The following is a 20,828-nucleotide window of genomic DNA, read 5'->3' on the forward strand; positions in this document are numbered from 1 at the left end:
AACTGCCAGAACAGATGTTCATAAATTGGGCTCTTAATCTGCAGCACTTTCCAGGTTTTAAGCTATATCCACTGGTCTGTAGAACATATTCCTCTCTTTTTAATATAATTCTTCTGTTTAGTTTTTTTAATAAATAAGTTTATGACTTTAGTAGTGTTGCCAGCTGTTCAATTTTGATTTACTGTCAGAGTCTGCTTTAATATATAGTGGCTTTTGTGGCTTACCCATATAGATTACATTTTAAGCTTCAAGATATCACTATAAAGCAGCTGGAAAAAGTACTGGCTGTGCTCAGAAACCAGCATTATTGCCCTAGTGATCAACCACTTAAACATGCAACTACACCAGTAACTATTCTCTAAAAACCTTTTGGAGACACCGTTCCCAAAATAAACCTGCAAAACTTATGGTGTAAGAGGAGGTCATCTTAACATATGTACTTCAAAAAGCCAGCCCAAGAAAATTGTTAATTATTAATTGGACAATGTATTAGCTGGCCATAGAGATCTCTACAACAGCTATTCTTTATTGTTTCATTACATTGTTTCCTTTACTTCCACTGTGTAGCTTGAGACAACTTAAGAAATAAACACCCTTCACAACAACAACAAAAAAAAAAAACCACAAACATGTAAGTTCAAACATCATTAAGTCCAGACATTTTCAGTAATTGTTCCTGATAGACATCAGCAGTGTTGTAGAAAGTTACAGTTACTGTAACATGAAGTTACTGTAGGATGACAAGAACTACCAGAGTAAAGAACGCAGTAAGTAACTTCTAGGAAAACCCAGAACCCTTCTACAGCCTGAACTTGTATTCCATATTTTACAACTGCTTTATGCAGTGCTTTCTAGAAAATTTCTTTTTACTGAACATTGCTGTGAAAGAACTGTCAATACCCTTCATACAGGACCATTTTTCACCTCACAGAATTGCAATATAACCAGACTAGGCTTTTTTTCCTCTATTATCTGCAAGCACAGGGTAATGTTATTAAAATAAACTACCACAACAGTATTCTTAGAATTGAACAATGGATCAGAATCAAAAACTCTGGAAACTCTCTACATTTGGACTAGTCCAGAATTATCAGTCAGAACTACTAGGGTTTTTTTATTACACTGAAAACTGCTTTTTCTGCTCAAAAAGGTTCCTTTTTCCATATAAAACTAATGCCAAAATATTCCAACCAAGAGAACAGAACAGTTCAATTCAGAAAGATCAATATGGTGCCTAAGGAGAGGGGTTTTTTGTTTGTCTTACACTGTTATTTTCACTCAAGTTTGGATTTGCCAGTTAGACAGTATCCATGATGCGTTACTCTCACAAAGTCCTATCATACCTAAAAGGATGTGATACATGATGGAAGACATAAAGGGAAAAATAAAACAAAAAAAACCCGAGCCTTTATATCCCTAGTGTCAGGAGCGTAGCCCGTAGGAGAATGGGAACAGAAGCACCAGCACTATACTTTCCCATGAGACATAGCAGTGGCATCTCCAAATCAAAATACTTCAAGCTTTTCCGTAATGGTTTTGAAGGGGGACTGAGAAGTAGGCTCCAAAATGCCACAATTTTCTATGTGGGCAGTAGAACATAAAAATATTTTTTAAATGGTTCAACTTAACAGCCTGACCAACAACACCTATACACTGCTTTCTTCCTTCTGCATGCCTACAGCAAATGACTTTTCAAACTTCTGTAAATGTATAAAGTAAGGTTTTAGCAACTGAGGGTCTCTCTTTCTTTCCACAGTATTAAAGGTGTGCTATCTGTACAAATTGTAACATTTTTTCCAGCCTTCAGTTTAAATTATCTACCACAAAAAATGCTTAAGATTGCAAAATCCAGCATTTTGAAGTTCCCTCAATATACATAATGGTTATATCCCAGTATTTTTCAAAAGGAAGACTTAAGACATTTTACTATTCTGTGTGTTCCATTCAACTATCTAGTCTGGAGCTTTTTTTGAATTTGTGCTTGCTTAGCATCTGAAACAAAAGAGCAATGATCCTGATGGCAGTTTTCAAATGCTATCATGTAGGAACGCTTAGGAATGAGTTCTCTAGGCAAAGTCAGAAAAAGGTAATGTTATTCCTCTTTCTACATACACATTTCAAAACTTTAATGAATTCTACCATCATATACTAATATTATATTAGTATGATATATTCCTATTAACACATATAATTAAGTAAACATATTGGACAATACTTACCACAAAAGAAAGACCACATGGTATACATATAAAAAAAAGTATCCAAAAGAATATTACAATCTAGGGGCAAGTCATGAAAACACCAGTGTAAACTTGGAGCAGCTCATCTGAAGTCCCTAAATGTGCTCTAAATTTACACCTATGTAAACAACCAAAATTTTTATCTTCAGGTCACTGATTCCCCACACTGAACAAAAGAATGCAGCAAATGTGATATGGCTCATTTTACAATTGTAAAAATTTTCAAGTGTTAAAAATACTAATCTGGATGAGATGGGATGGTTACTCCTTGTGTTCAGAGCATCAAAGGACAAATGGATGGAATGAAATTAAACCTTCTCAAAAGGTCTGGCAGAAGTTACATATTTACAATTGCCTTGCCATATTCACAAAATACACTGTTGCACTGTTAAACAAGGAAGATAAAAGATTGAAAGCACTACTTCCGCAAAAAATTTGAGTTAAAAAAGCTAAAATATATCATGAAAATTTCATATGGAACTCAGTATTTTTCAAATAGAAACTATGCACAATGTGCATAAAGCCCTCCTCTTTTAAGACCTTATTTTAAATATACAAACTAGCTTTCTAACTAACCATTCTTCATCACTGTACCCCATCTCTTTAATCAACGTGTTTCAGCAAATATTAATTGATTTTTAACACTGATTTTTTGGCACTACAGAATCTTAGATCTCTCCTTTGAAAACAACAAACATATTTTGAGGTTATCCTCCATATCACAAGGGCTGGAAGCACAGAGTGTAAATAACAATAACAACAACAATGTTGTCTGCATTTAAACTACCAGGCTTATCTCAGTGAACTATTAAGATCAAACAAAGTTTGATACTGGCTTAGCAGTTACTCCCCTGATAACACCTTCAGAGTCTCATATTACACAGAGAAATAATGAAATGCCTTTTTCAAATACCTTTTTTCCCTCAAAAAATCTGACCTATAAAATAAACCAAAGTAGATAGCAGAAAGAAATTACAGCTCATTCAGAACCTCATTAAGACATACCATCTCAAATACTGGAACAATGAAGAATTCATAACCAGAGGTGCTAATGTCATGAAGGCATTAATATGCTTAAAGATCTCTCAAAAAGCCACACATTTAGCAGAGTATACATGCTCTTATGTTGAAATGGGCATCATAAACTCAGAATGTCTCATTATATCAAGTGTATGGAGCTATAACTGTGGACTAAACTTGAAATAGTACCGTTAATTTCCACTTCTTCTCTTGCAAATCCACAATAAATACGATAATGTCCTGACACTTATACAATTTTAAAATAGACATATAATGCATTCCCCATAATTTTTCTTCTTCATTCTTAAATCTGCATGCACAGAGTTCATACTATACCACTAAGGGAGGCTGATTTGAACACCCGACTCATTTATCCATCTTCTGTTGTATTTTGCTCCTAAAAGATCTGACAGCAAATTATTTTGCAAAACAGCAACATAGGAAGATAATCCAACAATATTATCTTAACTTTAATCTGTATAAGTACTTCAAATTTTCTAAAATATTTTCAGGACAATGTTTCAGAATTGCATTTTTCATACTACAGACTCCTATTAATCATATTAATGGAGGTTATCTATTATGATTATTCCCCTTATTAACACAGGCTATCCTTCATCCTCTAAACTGAGCTGAAATAATTACTGGTTACTTCCAATAAAAATCTTAAGATTTTTATGGTTCACTGAAATAAACAGAAAAAGCTTAAGTTTTTTCTTAAAAAAACTGGAAAACAGTTTTTAAAAAAAACAGGAAAAAAAACCTGCTGATTAGGAAAAAACACTTCTCTTCCACACTTTCTGCCTGTACAGAGTAGTAAACATATTCAATTACTATATGCATTTCAGTTGAAGTTGCAGGGTACACATAAATACTGTACAATCATCACTATATTTCATAAGTCTGACTCTGAAACTGTAAAGCATTACAAAAAGATTAGTTTACTGACTTATTTAGCTTTTAAATAGAAAATAATGCCACAATAGCAGTTGTCTTTTTCCCCCTTTGTCCAAAATCCTAATACTAATGCCCTATTCACACTTGAAATTTGGTTATCCTCTCTCATCAACTTCCTTCAATAATAATATATGAGAATATATTTCCACAGTAGCTAATGGAGACATTCCTACAAATCAATGTGCTGCAGTGATACAGAAATAAAAGCTTATTTCACTGTAATGATGCTTCCAGACTTCCCTCAAGTCAGGTGGTTACTTGCAGTTAATGATCTGTGACATACCACACAAGTAGTCCTAAAAAGACTTATTATCCACTGCATGTGCAACAATATTTGCTTTATGGATGGCTAAATGAATGAAGACATTCAATGTAACTGTAAAAGTAAAATCAAAAGAAAACTTACAAGTAACATGTTTTCTTTGAGTAAAAGAGCTGTGAACATTTTCCATTAATACTTAACCTTTTGCTGGAGCAGTGCAACCACATATAATGCTTGAATCTATAAAGCCCAAGAGCTGCTCAGGGTTAACACTGATTAACTGCCCCCCATCAAATGTTATAACATTTAAAATTTTCAGAGATCTTCACTCCAATAATGAAATCAAATTGCATTTATGTCATAATGCAAAGTTGGGAGCAGGACAACTTGCAAAGAAAAGAAATTCTGTCCTGTCCTAAAAACAGGTATATTTTTCAATCCAATAAAATAGACATGAAATTGATTGGTTTTTAAAACTATGTATTTTATGCTGCACTGACTTCCATTAATATACTAATAGAAAAGAATAGCAAATTAATTTAAAATACACTGCAATCCAACAGTACAATATCTCCCATGACTCTCAGACTGTGCAGACATTCACACATTTTCTGTTTATAATTTTTTTCATTTACTAGACTCAGCTTTTGTCCACCATATGTCCACCGTAGATTAACTATTCCCTTAGGTACAATTAAGGGCTTTCCATTTGTTGTAAGAAGACCTAAGTATGAAGGACGCAGCCAGAAAAAACATTTCTACCTAAACCAAAAACAGAAGCACATTCAGCCTGGACTATGGTTTATGCAGCATCTTTTTTATTAGACGTATGTCTACATTGCTAAATAAACTACAGACAAAATCCATGGAAACAGTAAGAGATCTCTCAGCATTTCATTTGTGTATTATTATAAAAATAGGATACATATACTGTTCTAACCTTTGTATTTAAACGCTTTACTTCTACTTCCATTTTTCAATGACATCCTTAAAGATTTTTCTGAATTTAAGCATAACTGTTAGTGAATGAGAATATATTATTTACTGGCACTTCCGTCACACTGGTGTTTGAGTTCCAACTACACTAACAATATTCTACCAGGGCCTTGAACTTGGTCTTAATTCTTGGTTGGTCTTAGCAGGCAAAACTTATGTGCGCAAATAAAAAACTGCAGTGCAGCCTCAAGATTTTAAGTGCAGGAAGAAGAAACCAAGTTATTCACACTCAACTAAAATAAAAAGCATAACGTAAGAACAGTCTATCAGTTGGAATAGTTAATGACTACCCTCACTTTCTTGTTAAAGCACCATATGATTCAAATGAGAAAACATTAATTTCAGCAAACAGTTTGTACAATATCTAATCTGTCCTCATTCAAATGAATGCAAATTCATTGATTTTCGTAAAATTACACCTGTTTATATCAGGGCTCTGTCTAGCTGTACAAATCTGAAACTCAGACAAGTGGTATAACAGTAATAGATCTTCTGTGGGCAAGATGTATATATTATTCAGCTTCACCCCTGTACTGAATCCCATACTGCGGCAGAACACAAATCAAAAAGCAAGCTCACTACTAGCTAATCCTATCTGTGTGGAACATCAGAAACTGGTCTTAAGACTGGCAGGAGAGAAAATTATGATAATGGTCATTAATTATCTTCTGAGCAGCATGACAGAAAAGATTTCCCCTTTCCACTCCATTTTTTTTTTTGTTAGTACTTTGGCAGAGGCCACGTGGCTTTTGAGAGCCACCATTAAAATCTATCCTTTATACATACTCCGATAACGGCTGCAGTACTGGAAGAAAGTCCAGAAGTCTAAAAATCTGCCTTTAACCAGGTGATTTAGCAGCTGCTGTGTCCACTGTGACCTCCCATCCAAGAGATCACTTTATGAAGGATTCTGAAAGAAGGGTCCAAGTAAAACATGGGCTGATTTGCAACCAGATGCAACAGATACATTTATCACAGCAGATTACATGGAGATTGGGGCCAGAGTGGAGTACATATGCCCAGATCCTTGTGATCTACCCTGCCAAGTGTTTTCCCTTCTCAGCCAATGGAATATGTGTAAGTAAATACTACACAACAGCAATAAACCTTCCTTCTTTTGTTCTGTATAATTTTCTGTGAGCTCAGCTACTTTCTAAAGACCCACACTTGAGGCTCAGGCTGTGTTTACATATCTCTGTGGCATATATCACAGTTTAGTAGACTTGCCCACATGGCAATTTAACAGACAAATAGATCACTTCAGCAGCAATGGTCGCCAGCACCATTAATATTATGCCAAGCATGATTTAGGATCAAAATCTAGCAAGACAAATGCTTTCTCAGACAAGCAAGGTAATTTTATCACTCGAAAATGTGTATGTTTCTAGATTGCTCCGATCCCTAAAGTAATACAGAGCACATTCAGACATTGGGTTGGAAACATATTATTATGGTGAATAAAAGATCATTTTCACCTGTGATTTTCCCTTTCATTAATTTAAGTTTCTTGTTAAAACTAATTAAAAAAAAAAGTTACCCAACCATTGAAACAAACAAATCCATAAGACCACAATTTTCTATTAATCTTACGGGTTTGTTGAGACAAACATTCTATACATATTTTAAAACAGGGTAGCATTCTACATTTATTCAAATGAGTTGGTAAATTGACTGTAGCACAGGACAAGGTTTTCTTTTTAAGGGAGTCTCTACATGTAAGTAGTTTACCCTCCAATCCCAGGAGCGTGTGTGAGGCTCAGGTGACTGGACCTGCTGTCAGGCATACAGGAACTTCAGTTTAATCAGGCATAAGACTCAAAAGAACAGGGGTCTTTGCATTCGCTGCTCAACACTTGTCTTAATTACAGGTGAAGGACCTAACAAGTGCAAGTCCACGGGAAACAAGAACAGAAAACAGCTGGGGAAGGTTGGGAAGGACAAGAGAATGAATGTATTGTTCTGAATTTTAATAAGCCAGAATCTCAAAATGAGTATTAATGAAGAAATTTTCTGAGTACAACTGGAGAGACTAAGCATATAAGGCAGCAACAGAGTCCAAAAGCAGACTGGGTATGAGCTGTTACCAGCCAGATTCACATTAGTACGCAGTACACCAAGCATTCGTTTGTATCTGGGCTGAAAAATGTTTCTCTCTGCACTCAGATAAGATAGGTAAAAACACTTTATGCTGTATGTAAATGCAAGTTAAAGGGTACACTAAAATGTAACCTTTAAACTTCACAATGTAACAGCATACCACTTCCTGTTCAGAGATAGCACTCCAAGATCAATCAATCATGGCTAAGACGAACAAATGGTCAACATTCTTAATTAGTGTTGATGCATTCTCCTCTGTGCCCTCATCTGTCATGAAGACTGTTTAAAAATCTGAGTTATTAGTCTTTATTGAGGAGTGGATCTGGTTAATATCTCTAAGAATAGAAATCATTCATCCATCCACTATACACTGGTACCTGATAATTCCTACCCCCTATATAAGCTACAGATAACCACCACCCTAAGACAATCTTGGTAGCTATAAATCAAAATGAGTGTAGCTCCCATGCAACCTGGGTTAATTTTTGTTTACAAAACTGAAAATGTTGGTAGAACACTTGAGGGGTCTGCTTATAGATTACTGCAGAGGAAAATACATAAAGTAGTCAAGGTAGAAAGGAAAGAAACACATCAGTTACACAAAACACAGTAAAATCTCTCTAATTCACACTAAACGACCAGAAGATCCATTGCGGTTACTGAACTTTGTCAATACCAAATTTAAGCAAAGATCCTAAGTGCACAAAACACAATTCATTCACTTGATAACTGTAGTTCAATTTATACTCTACAATGTAAGTCAAAGTATTTGACAGCAACATATCTACAAAAGTTATAAGTTGTTGCATTGAGACTCAAAAGCATTTGTTAATCTAATGATAAAGTTTAATCTCTTATTTCTGGTGCAAATGAAGTGGTATTAGCAACACAGAAAGAAACACACTTCAAATATACTTTGTATTAAATCAGACTAAAATACCGCAAAGTAAGTTACATGGAAAGTCAAATTTAAGATTCAAAGCCAACTGTAAATTTTAGGACTATTAAGATCTTATGACTTACAATTAATATGAAAAAGAAAAATTCTACATTAAATTTTACAATTCTTTTTGTTGTTTACCAAATGTACAGACAAAAAATCTATGGAAAGACAGAGAATTAACCAATAATCAGACATAAGTGTAGGAAGCAGGTCTGGGCAAGATCTTGATTCAAATCAGTCTTCTACCCTCTCTGACGGAATGTGTAGGTCAGGCTATGGAAAAAAATGTATGGGAAGGAAGAAAAAATGAAAAATAAAACTAAGCACCCAGGAGGAAGAGTCACCTTAAATAAATCACCACTTTCACAAAGGAAGACTGTATCTCTGAAGCTCTTGTTCTCCCAATTATTTTTAATAAATTAGTGGGCAATGACAGTCCTTCATTTTAGCTAGTCCTGGAGAAAAAAAGAAAAAAAGAGGGGAAAAAAAAGAAAAATAAAAAAGAGGGGTGGGGAGGTCCAGAATTTAGGAGATCTCAATTCATACTAATCTATTATTTTTAAATTAATTTCTGATGGATGAGAGACTGGGGACTGATTGGAGCTTTGTATGGAGAAATTACAACTGGTGGAATACTGAAGAAATTCCTGCAAGCTTAACACATTTAACTGAATGACTACAAATTGACACAACAAAACACTAATAAATAACGCAGTTTTATAGACAATTTAACAGCTCGTATACAATTATGCACCATATACTGCTATATCTGATGTAATTTGCTTTCAATGACAAAATTACCCAAGGAAATTATTTTCTTCTAATAGAATTCATGTATACAGTTTTCTATATTTCATTGTGAAGAAAAATATTTGTCATTGTTTTCTTCCAAGCTTTTTTTTTTTAAAAACTATGGCTTTATTCCTATTTCTGAAGCACTACAACAGAGATCCTAGGTGTATTTACTGCAAAATGGAAAAATATGCATTTCTTTCAGACAGTATTAGTAAGTGAAAATGATCAAACGAGAGCCTAAGCCCAAGCTAAGTATACTTAAAAGAGCAGCACTAAATTTAAACCAAGGTTTCAAAATGGAAGGTTTCCGTTGGGCTTCCAAATTCTTATCTAGGTATCTAAATATTGGCCCAATTCTTTCCAGTTGCTATGAATGAAAATAACTGCATTCTTGGCAATTTTTTAAAACTTCTACCAGAAAGAAAGTTAAGTGTTAGAATAACTTGCCTGTGGATATAGACTTTTCTAGTCTTTAAGTGAGCATACCTGGATATTTTCCTAAAAGATGTGTATAGCTCAAAAACCAACTACAATCCTGGGACAGAAACTACTGACTGGAAGTATTTCTCCTGTATGATGCATGAGGTCAAAGAAGTTCATCAATTCATCAAATGGCTTTTCTTGGCTTTAAACTTATTTTCACTCTTGCATTGTGTATGAGTGTCTTATCACTTGCTGAGTTAAGAAGTTTGAGCTATTCTGAACACAGTGATTAGACCTGAAGAACTTGTTAGGACTGGTAGCTTTATCCTGTCATAATATGCAAGAGTCAACACCATGCTTCTGTACAAACACTTACCTTGTTTTCTATTTAGGTAACAATAGGAGCCTGGCTACAGTTACCTCTCACAGGCCACTGAAGTTTTGGGGTGGAAGCCCTCCTAGATATTCTTCTCCTATTATAGAATTCAGAAAAGCAATACACTTCTAAAAGCTTAATTTTTATAATGCTGAAATAAAAATAAAGAAAAAAAAATGACCTCTGTAAGCAGCATCCCCTGCATGCTCGACATATGCATGTCATACGCATACAACATCCTTAGGATTGCGTGAAAGCAAGAGTTTGCTTTTTTTCTTTACACACAACTTCTGAAGGTAAACAAGGCAGCAAGCACACTGTTCCTTCAGCTGCTATTTTCATAAAATGAAAGCCCTTTCACCAGTCAGTGTCAGCCTTTATCTGGAAACTCACCTATGAAACCATATTCTATTTACAGATGCTCCCAAGGGAATATTTGAATTTTAAAGAATTGCAGGCATGTATATGAGAAAAATATATATACTTAAGGTATATAACAGAAATAAAACTCCTTCAAATGGAAACCAGTGTCTGATTTTCTACCTCTATGGTGTCATTTTAGCAAAAGAACATTATTTATCCTACGTTACAGTGTATCTTACTGTAAATACTTTGTAAGATTTGCAGAACTCTAGCTAGGAAGTCCAATTTTGGGGCAAAATATAAATCAGTGAAAAATATATTTCATTTGAATTTCAACAGAATCTGTATTGTTGACTCGGGTCTGCTAGAGTACAACACTGTCTATGTTATACTTTCAGAAGTGCTATTTATATATTGTAACTCTAAGAGCTTCTCTGTTTTCTTCCCAGAAAATAAGTAGTCTTTCATAATTAATATCATAAAATGTTACAGCATCACAGTAACAACACTACAGTTAATGGTTCTGAATGAGAGTGCTGTCTCTACATTGTTTTCAAATACTTTTAAACAATATTAACTTGCTGGATGAGGTCTTTTTTTCAGGTTTGTTCATGATATGGACATTGTGACATGGACACAAATTACTTGGAAAGTCAAAAAAAACCCTGGTTTTTGTTGTTCAAAAAAATATACTTACATTGTTAAAAAATTCTGCATGTTTCCAACACTTTGTTTCTAAAATTGCTTTATGTTGCTTTTATCATCTTCAATAGAAAAAGGGTAAAAGAGCCAGGATCAAGACCTCAGATATGTTAATAAGGATGTTTCTGCAAGATTTCTTAGCTGGAAATGCAGGAATCTCGAATCCATCTAATTAGGAGACTAACTAGGCGATGGTTATTTAAAGTGGCATATTTTGGTGCTCAGAAGAAAACCATTATATCATACTTACGTGATTAAAAAGAGGACAGGTTAAAAAAATCCCAGAACAACAGGAAATAAGTAACCTCATGTGCCAAACTATAGATAGCATGCAAAAAAGCCTAATAAGCAATTCATAAATATTATGCCCAGTGCATAGTGTAGTTACTTTGAATAATATATACCAGTACTTAATGTAGCAGTCTCTTAACATACAGAACCATGAAATATACCTGTTATTAAATCCAGGAATGCTTCCCAGTTCTCCGTTCTAGATACGTGCCATGGCTATATCCTGAAGCTCTACCCAATTCAAACACGGCTGAGAGAGAGACCTCTACTCCTGTGTGCTGCTCTCCAGGTAAAGAAAACACAGGCAGAGAGGCTGCAGGCTAGGCAAAGCATGATGGAGCAAGTCACTCAACCTAACTGCCCAGAACCAGAATCCTGAGGTACACCCAGATATGTCATCTGTACACAGCAACAACACACAAGACAGTATTTAATTTCATTTTACTAAAGATATATGCCCTGTGCCATTTCTTCAATAGAGAGCAACACCCAGAGTATTTAAATTAATATTTAAGTATGAATAACTTACTTTTATTTCCAACCAAGGCCATAAGTGGCTGAGTTTCTGATTCTTCATTCACTTTTTTTACCACATTATACCAGTCTTCTAAATTTTCAAAGCTCTGGCTGTTGGTAATATCATAAACCAAGAGAATACCCTAAATAAAAAGATGTATTTTAAATGTTACAGGTTGCAAAAATGTTTTAACATGGTAAAATTTGCATCAGTCTAAATTATTATTATCATAAAACAGAGCATTAACAAATAATGGCATTGTATATTTTGAGGAATAATTAAAGGAATTATAAGCTTCTGTAATAAACATATTTTATTACAATATTTCTTCTGCATTCCATGTGTTCTAAATTCAGATGCTAACTGAACTACAAGGGCAGAAAAAATGGCAATTCAGTGAAGAACACAATTAGCTAGACTAGAAATATTCCAAATTGCATATGCTTTATGAAAAACTCAAAAAGCACTTCACACTAATAGTAAGATAAAAATCACACTGGAGAAGGACTTTCATTTTAGCTAATATTATTTGCAGTTTTACTGTTCCTTTTTTGGAAAAAAAAAGAAAAATAAAAGCAGTTCAATTGTATGTTTCTGCACGTTGCCTGGCTGTCACGTCTCTGCTCTCCTTTGGAGAGAAAGGCCCTTCCTTCACTGTTGTAAAAGACAAGCAAGAAGTACTGGCAAGCCTTAAACTTTCAAAGGAGAAACTCAAAATGTGGTCAGAAGTCAAAAAGAAGGGAGTCCCATGTATTTCAGAGGTTTTGGGCCAGGCTACAAGTAACAAATACTCAAACCAGACATTACTGAGGATTCCTCAGAGCTAATATCCAACATTATAAAGCACAGCCTATTAACAGCCCACATGTCCACCTTCTCCCCTCCATAATTCTAAGATCAGCTCTCGTAAATCACTCTCCTCTCAATTATTGAGTCTTCTGTCCCTGCTTTCCACTACACCCTAATAAATTAAGTATCTTGTAAATGAGGAAAAAAGTCAGAATTGGCTTCTGTTGCACTTGTTCTCATGGAGTTCATATCTGGAAAAAAAATCCCTGCAACTGCACACTGGTCCTCACATAAAATTTTCACAGATATTCCAAAAAAACAATACAATGCATACAAAATCAGCTGGTTCAATGACCCACTGTCAATAGAAAAGATTTTTCAAGTGAAGTTTTTCAGGCATTTGTCTGGGCCCAGCTTTACTTAACAGTTTCATGAGGAGTGTCTTAGATCACAAACTAGAGTGCACGCTTGTTAAATTAATTTCACAGATGACAACAAACTGGTGGAGACTGCAAGATTATTTGAGGAGAATTTAGATCATATGATGAGAAACAATCTAAAAATAATAGGATGCAATTCAATAAGTACCATGACAAGTTCAAAGGAAGCAATAATCAACTGCACAATAGGAAACATCTGGCTTTGTAGCAGGTTCTATACAATAGGATCAAGGAGTTACAGTAGATCACAGTTGAATATGTCAAGCTTATTTTGTAGCAAAAAGGCAAATATCACACTGGCATGAAACATTCCAGGTGACATAATGCATCCAGCTTTGGACACTGAATGTCAAGAAAAGGGTAGACTGGAAGAGACCAGTAACAATATCAGAGGTTTAGAAACCATGACTGACATCAGAAAATTGAAAAAACTGGACTGTTTCAACAAACACAATACTGATGGCAGGCATGATGATGCTGGTAAAAGTTTCAAGAGAAGATAACAGGAATTCTCTTTTTATATGCTCTTATACATAGTTTGCAGATGACACTAAATTGGGAGGACCAGCCAATACGCCTGAGAGCAGGGCTACCATTCAGAGGTATGTAGACACACTCAAGGAATGAGCGAATGGGAACCTTTGAACTTTCAACAAGGACAAATGCAAAGCCTTGCAGCTGGGAAGGAATAAACAACGCAGACTGGGGGGACTGACTGGCTGGGCAACAACTGAAAATAACCTGCAGGTCTTAGTAGACAAGCAAGCCAAATATGAGCCAGCAATGTTCCCTGGCATCAAGGACGGTCAATGTGATCCTGGACTGTATTAGCAGAAGCATGGGCACTAGATCAAGGGATCTATTCCGTTTTACTCAGCACTTGTTAGATCATATCTAAAGTAATACATCCAATCTTAGGCCCCTCGAGACCGGAGTAAGTTCAGCAGAGGGCCACCAAGATGATCAGAGGCTGGAGCACTTGTCCTATGAGGAAAAGCTGAGGGAACTAGAATTCTTCATCATGGAGAGGAGGTGGTCCTGCGACAACCTAAAAGCAGCCTTCCCATACCCATGAGGAAGCTATGAAGGAGATGGAGCCAGGCTCTTCACAGTAGTGCACAGCAGCAGGATGAAAAACAACAGGCATAAGTTGAAAACAAGAGAAATTCAAACTAGATATAAGGAAAAGCTTTTTCACCATGAGGAGAATCAAGCAGTGGAATAGGTTGCCCAAAGAGGTTGCTCAGTCTCCACCCTTAGAGGTTTACAAGAAGGAACTGGATAAAGCCTTGAGCAACGTAGTCCCATCTCACAGCTGACCCTACTTTGAGCAGGAGGTTTGACTAGACACCTCCGAGATCCCTTCCACCCTGAACTTTCTTACAAGTCTGTGATCAATACGACATGTAGCAATAGGTTTAACTTACAGCAAGAAGATTATAGCAAGGGTACATACTAGAAAAAAAAAACATGTAGACAATAAGAATAGTGAAGCTCTGAAATACACCACCTTCAGGGATAGCAGAGTCACCAACACTGGAGGGTTTTTGAAGGCTGATAAAAATGAAATAGACGTCATACAGGTATAGCTTTGGAGGAGGACAACAGATCCTGTTGAGAACCCTTCAATTCCTATTTCCCTATGACAGCAATACAAATCTCTCTCTTCTCCTTCAATGCCATCTACTCCTTGGCAAAACGAGTTCTTGTTCCTTATATATATATGGCTGCTATGAATTCCTGAGGAACAGCTTTCACCAGTTCCTTCAAGGAAATTAAGAATTATGACACCCATCTTTTCCCTTGCCATCTTTCCTCTTTACTTTACTAATCAAATCTAATATTAAACATCCACTTCCCTCTTCCAACTTTTGTACAATTTATTCCTTAATATCTTGCATTTTAGTTAACTTCTCCTGACTACTTTTATAACTACCCAAATGCCTGTGCATGTAGGTATTTGCCTTTCATAATATAAGCCTTGCTCTAAGAAGGACATACTGATGTTATTAAATGCTCAGTGGAAAAGAAGAAACTCAAGCTGAAGGACAGGTATTATAAAGGTTAAAAAAAAAAAAAAAAAACACAACAGATGTAAGGCTGAGAGTTGTAAATGAGAAAGTGCACATGGCACAATTCTTTCACCAGTCCTCAAGTTCTCTCACCAGCCTGCAGAAAAGCAGAGCAGGCTATCTAAACCATTTTCAGCACTGAAGAGTTTAATCAGAGTTAGATGTAAGATAAAGTTAATAGCATCTGAGCATTTAAGGTTGGTCAGCTCTGTTTCTAACTAATTCTTCATCAAAATGCTACTCTGCTACATGTCCTCTAGCCAACCGCAGCCCACCCACACCTTTGGAAGAAAAGAGTATTCACGGTGGATTTACTGTGAAAGAAATCATTGAACAAAGTTCGCAACTAGAGCTCACCTAACTTCCTTTTGGTCCCCTTCTCCATGATCTAAAACATTGCCTCTAGAGCATATTCTTTTCTTAACCATTCTTTTTTTGAATCTTGTCAATATTTGCTATACTTGAGAAACAAAGACAGCAAGTATAACATCTTAGAGATGCAAAAAAAAGCAGCATGGCATCCAGGTCATAAAGAATATTTCTTGCTTAGACATTTGCCACAACAGCACCCTATCAGCAACTTAATATGATACAGATAATTAAAGAAGGACTAGTCATAACTCCACAGCTAAAATTTATTTCACCTTTTTTTATTTAACATAGAAACCCCATCATTGCTTTCACAAAAATACTTCGTATTTTCCACACGCTTACAGTATATGGAGTACAGAATGAGTAGATAGTATAAAAGCTGTTATTTCCCTATTATGCATGAGAAAATAAGGTGGAAAATTAACACTGGCCTTTTTACACAAAAGTAGTGCATTTTCCTGCCATGGAAAAGGTTTGAAACATATGGAGGACAACATGCGGAGAACAGCACATTAATTCTCTAGTCTCCAGTAACGTGGCAAATAGTCCCTGCTTGCATAATTGCACTCTAGTAAGAGAGACATTTTGCCTACATTAGTGCATATGTGAGTGCTTTTTGTTTTGGAATTATAGAGTATTTTAAAAAATAGGTCACTGGAAACTGAGAATATTGCAGAAATTATTTGCTGGTCCCTGGAGAAGGTAAAGTCTGCAGTACTCTTATTCTATTAACAAGCCAATTTATGAGGTAGCATATGCCAGCTCTTAAAGATAGTTTAAACTAGATACATGGGTAGGGGCAGCAATTACAGGTAAGAGATGGGAGCGGTTCTGAAATATTCGCCACGAAAACAGCAGCAGTGCTATTATACAGCAGAATTGGAAGAATTGTAACCAGGCAATATATTCACACTAGACAATCAACACGTAAAAGGTGTCAAGTTTATGTCAAGATTTGTCACAATAAAAGAAACTACAGAAAACACTAACTAAAACCATATGTTTTCTTCTTCAGGTTTATCCTCAGCTGCCCTCATCCTATGACTGACTTTAGTATGAAGGAACTAAATTAACTTTCAAATTTTCATTAATATTCATGAAATATGTCAGATCAAAATTCTGAAATATTTTTTTCTAGTCACAGAATATTCATTTTAGCAAAGAGTAACTTCATTATGATATCTTGCACATCTGCAGAAATGCTATTTTTACAGGTGAAAACGGTTTACAGTCTACATATACTTAACCACTGTTTTTGCTGATACTGAGGATATGGTCACTCGATCAGCTCAGCTGTGGTAACCGACTATATGATTACTCTTACCCTCTCTCAATTCTGAGATAAATGTGTCGGTCTTAATCACAGGAAGCTGTTTATTAGCACCTTTCATTTATAAAGATCAAGGCGTTCTTTTTCCCCCAAGCTTGCAGAGTTCTTCTGACCCATCAGTGAAATTTGGCAACCAAGTGGCAACTATATTGTTCTGAATGAGCAACACCAGAGAAAAAAAAAAAAAAGGGAGAAAAAAGCAACTGCTTCAAGACAGCAAGTGAACTGCAATTTCTCCAACTGCAACCACGCAAGCAAATTATATAGGTTCCCATCCTCAAATCTGGCACTTCTATTTTAAAGCATCACACAAGAAACCAGGGACCTCAGTCAAAAAATGGCACCTTAACAGTAACTTAAGCAAAAGATCTATCCTAGGGAATTGATTCAGCTCCCATTCAAAGAGAAGGAAACCTCCAGTGGCAAGGTTTGCAGCAAAGCATAGATGGATGCTCCACTTACTCCCCCTGGTATCCTGATCAAATTTCAACTGAGATCAAGTGAACGGTAGACTTGCTATTAAGATAACCTTTTCAGTTGCTGTAGAATCTCAAAAGTTCCATCTCCAGCTGGTCTTAGTATTTTATAAGTAGGTCTACAACACATTTGGATTTCTGAGCAGAAAATCAAGAATTCAGCCACTTGTGATTTCTGAATCTTAAAATGATCGATCAGATGAAGTCTATTCAAGGCTATGGGCATCTGCAAATACTGGATAAAAGCATGATGCATACCGTAGGCATGCTGCAAGCTATTCTACACATGTACTTTAAATCTGAATGATTTAGATTCAGAGAATACATGCACATGAACACAATTTCTGCAACAGATCCAAATCGCCTACTCTATGTCTAAGTTTACAGCTTGTGTACTTTACAAACAAGATGTTTAAAATCCCAGTTGCACCACACATGCTGACCAAGTGCAACACACCATAGGTACACATACTTCTTTTGTAGCAACCTTCGCTAGAATTGCTCCTTTAAACTTTAAAGGCTTTCTTGTACCGGGGAGCCCAAAACTGGATACAGTACTCCAAATGTAGCCTCAAAAATGTCAGAGAGGATGATAATCACTTTCCTTGATTTGCCTTCTTTATTCTTACTAATGCAACCCAGTATTCAGTTAGCTTTTATTGTTGCAAGGGTGCATTGCTGACTCCCATTCAACTATTTTTTTTCCAGTAGGACCCTCACCTTCTTTTCTCCAAAGCCATTTCACAGAATGACTGAGGTTGGAAGGGACCTCTAGAGGTCATTTAATCCAATGCCCCTGTTCAAGCAGTGTCACCTAAAGCCAGCTGCCCAGGATCATGTCCAGATGGCTTTTGAATATCTCTTGAGGATGGAGACTCCACAGCCTCTCTGGGCAACCTGTGCCAGCGCTGGGTCACCCTCACAGTGAAAAAGTGTTTTTCTGATGTTCAGAGGGAACCTCCTGTGTTTCAGTTTGTGCCAATTGTCTCTGTTACTGGGCACCACTGAAAACAGCCTGGCTCTGTCTTCTTTACATCCTCCCTTCAGGTATTTATATACATGGATAAGATCCCCCTTAGCCTTCTTTTCTCCAGGTTGAACAGTCCCAGCTCTCTCAGCCTTTCCGCATAGGGGAGATGCTCCAGTCCATTAATCAGCTTCGTGGCTCTTCACTGGATGCTCTCCAGTTGATTCCTCGACAGTTGACTCCCAGCCTGCATAAGGTTATTCCATCCCAGGTGGAGGACTTTGCATTTGTCTTCAGTGAACTTTACAAGGTCCATTCCTTCAGTTGGTCATGGTCTCTCTCAATAGCACCCCCACCCTCAGCATACTGACCATTCCTCCCCAATTTAGTGTCATTTGCAAACTTACAAACAATGTTTTGTTCCATTGTTCAAAGAATTAACAAAAGACATGACCCCAGTACCAACCCCTAAGGAATATGACTTATAACCAGGCACCAGTAAGACACTGAGCTATGGACCATCTCCCTTTAAGTCCAGCTGTCCATTCAGTTTTTCAGTCACCCTATGGTCCACTCATCCAATCTGTTTTTCTACATTTTGTCTGTAATAATATTACGGGAGATTATGTCAAAGGCCTTGGTGAAGTCAAGGTAAATGACATACACTGCTCTCCTCTCCACAGAGCCAATCAACTAACCACAGAAGGCGATCATCAAGTTGGCTGGGCACCATTCACCCTTGCTAATTCCATGATGGCTCTTCCCAATTACTTTCTTGCTACTTTGCTGTCCATTTACAGGAATTTTTATAGGTACTTAAAAGGATTTTTCTTTCTAAATACTCCTACTTGTTCTACTTTATCTTTCTGCTTTTTCTTCTACAAAGCTACAGATGTTCAACATGAAATAAGCTGCTGCCTAGAAATAAGCTGAAAGCAGTGCCTTTCCGAATTATTCATGGTGTTTCATGAATGGATGAAAATAAAGATAGCTTTATGTGTCTTTAACAGGTACTGTGACAAAGCTAACAAAAAAGTGTGTTACAAGTCAGCTTTGATGATAAGAAGCCTATTACAGACATTGGCAATACATGCCAACAATGGGAGAGAGAACAGCCATTAGTTCATTAAAAAAATTAGAGTTACAATGAGGGTTGGGGGAGGATTAAAGGAGAAGAGATCAGATGTAGGGTTTTTTTGTTAACGTGCTCAGAAAGACTAAAAATCAAACATTTTTAACTTTAGGCTTACTGGTATCAACTTTTTCACTACTTTGGGGCACTGGTATTAACTTTTTGACCTGCTTTTGCTGATAAGAAACTCCTAAGTTTATCACCAAATTCAATACAGAAGAAGTTAATAGCCTTTTATTTCCCTGGGCATATGGCAACAATTTGTGATTAATCAAATCCCCTCTGTCATGGAAGCCACTTTCTCCTGTTGCTTGGTAGATTTTAACAGGGCAGCAAAATGTTTTTTATTAAAAAATAAGAAAATGCTATAAAACAGATGGAACAGCTAAAAACATTAAGACATTTTTTGAAAGTGACAAAATGTTAAATTGACAAGTTTGTCTTTATCCTTTTAACTAATAAATCCTAATCTCCTTAATTAGCCATTCCTGTGCTGTACTTATCAGTACAAAGTTTCTGTCCAATAAAAGTTTTAGGATTCCATATTCCTATTGCTTAAAGTATTGGGGGAAAAAATGGTGCATTCGTTTTCTTTTCAGATAAATATAACATTTATATAATAAAACATTATGCCTATCGTTCTCATTACACACTCCAAATTAAAGAACAGAATACATTTTAAGATCACTCATGTTAAGAAGTTTGGCATATAGTACATCCTCCTAAATCATCTCATAACTCAAGATACTGTTATAATATTTAGCTTTTACTTAATCCTACCATTCACTTTAAGTTGCTTAGTTAACCTCAAAATAAAATTAATTTTCATTGGATAACAGTTCTGCAAAAATATTTAGCTACCTGGTTGCCTCCTTTTGTTTGCCCTCTTATAACCCCAGTTGCATGTATGAGTTTAATGGTGTAGGCTTGCTCTTAATTTCCTCCTTCTACTTTTTTCCCCCAGGAGGCATCTGTTCTAAAAGCAGCCACTATATCTACCATGTGGAGATCCAAATAGCCTTTACTATTTACTATGATTGCTTTTCTTAACTCAAGACACAAAGCATGGAAACATACATCTGTTCTTGAGAGTTATCCAGAAATACAAATGCACACCCTCGCTTTGCTTTTTAAGTCAGCTCCAAAAAATTACCTACATACAGAAATTAGACTTGCGTATTAATATCAATTCAGTTCAGGTTAAGCAGAGATTCAACATTTTTGAGACCTACAAAACAACAACCTGTAACAAACGTATAATTTTAAGA

At 36.0% G+C, this 20,828-nt stretch overlaps 1 protein-coding gene across 3 annotated transcripts in view; it reads right to left on the reverse strand.

Annotated features, from left to right (window-relative positions):
• RAB28 (RAB28, member RAS oncogene family) overlaps nt 1-20,828 on the reverse strand; it is a 66,990-nt gene that overhangs the window by 32,881 nt on the left and 13,281 nt on the right. For all 3 annotated transcript variants that reach the window (XM_087737922.1, XM_087737923.1, XM_009462936.2), the window contains exon 4: nt 11,995-12,124. In XM_087737922.1, the coding sequence (XP_087594048.1) occupies nt 11,995-12,124 (130 nt within the window). The remainder of the gene's footprint in view (nt 1-11,994; nt 12,125-20,828) is intronic.

This window comes from Nipponia nippon, unplaced genomic scaffold (assembly GCF_047370975.1).
Source record: "Nipponia nippon isolate SJK-2023a ecotype South Korea unplaced genomic scaffold, ASM4737097v1 scaffold_6, whole genome shotgun sequence".
NCBI classification, from domain to species: Eukaryota; Metazoa; Chordata; class Aves; order Pelecaniformes; family Threskiornithidae; genus Nipponia; species Nipponia nippon.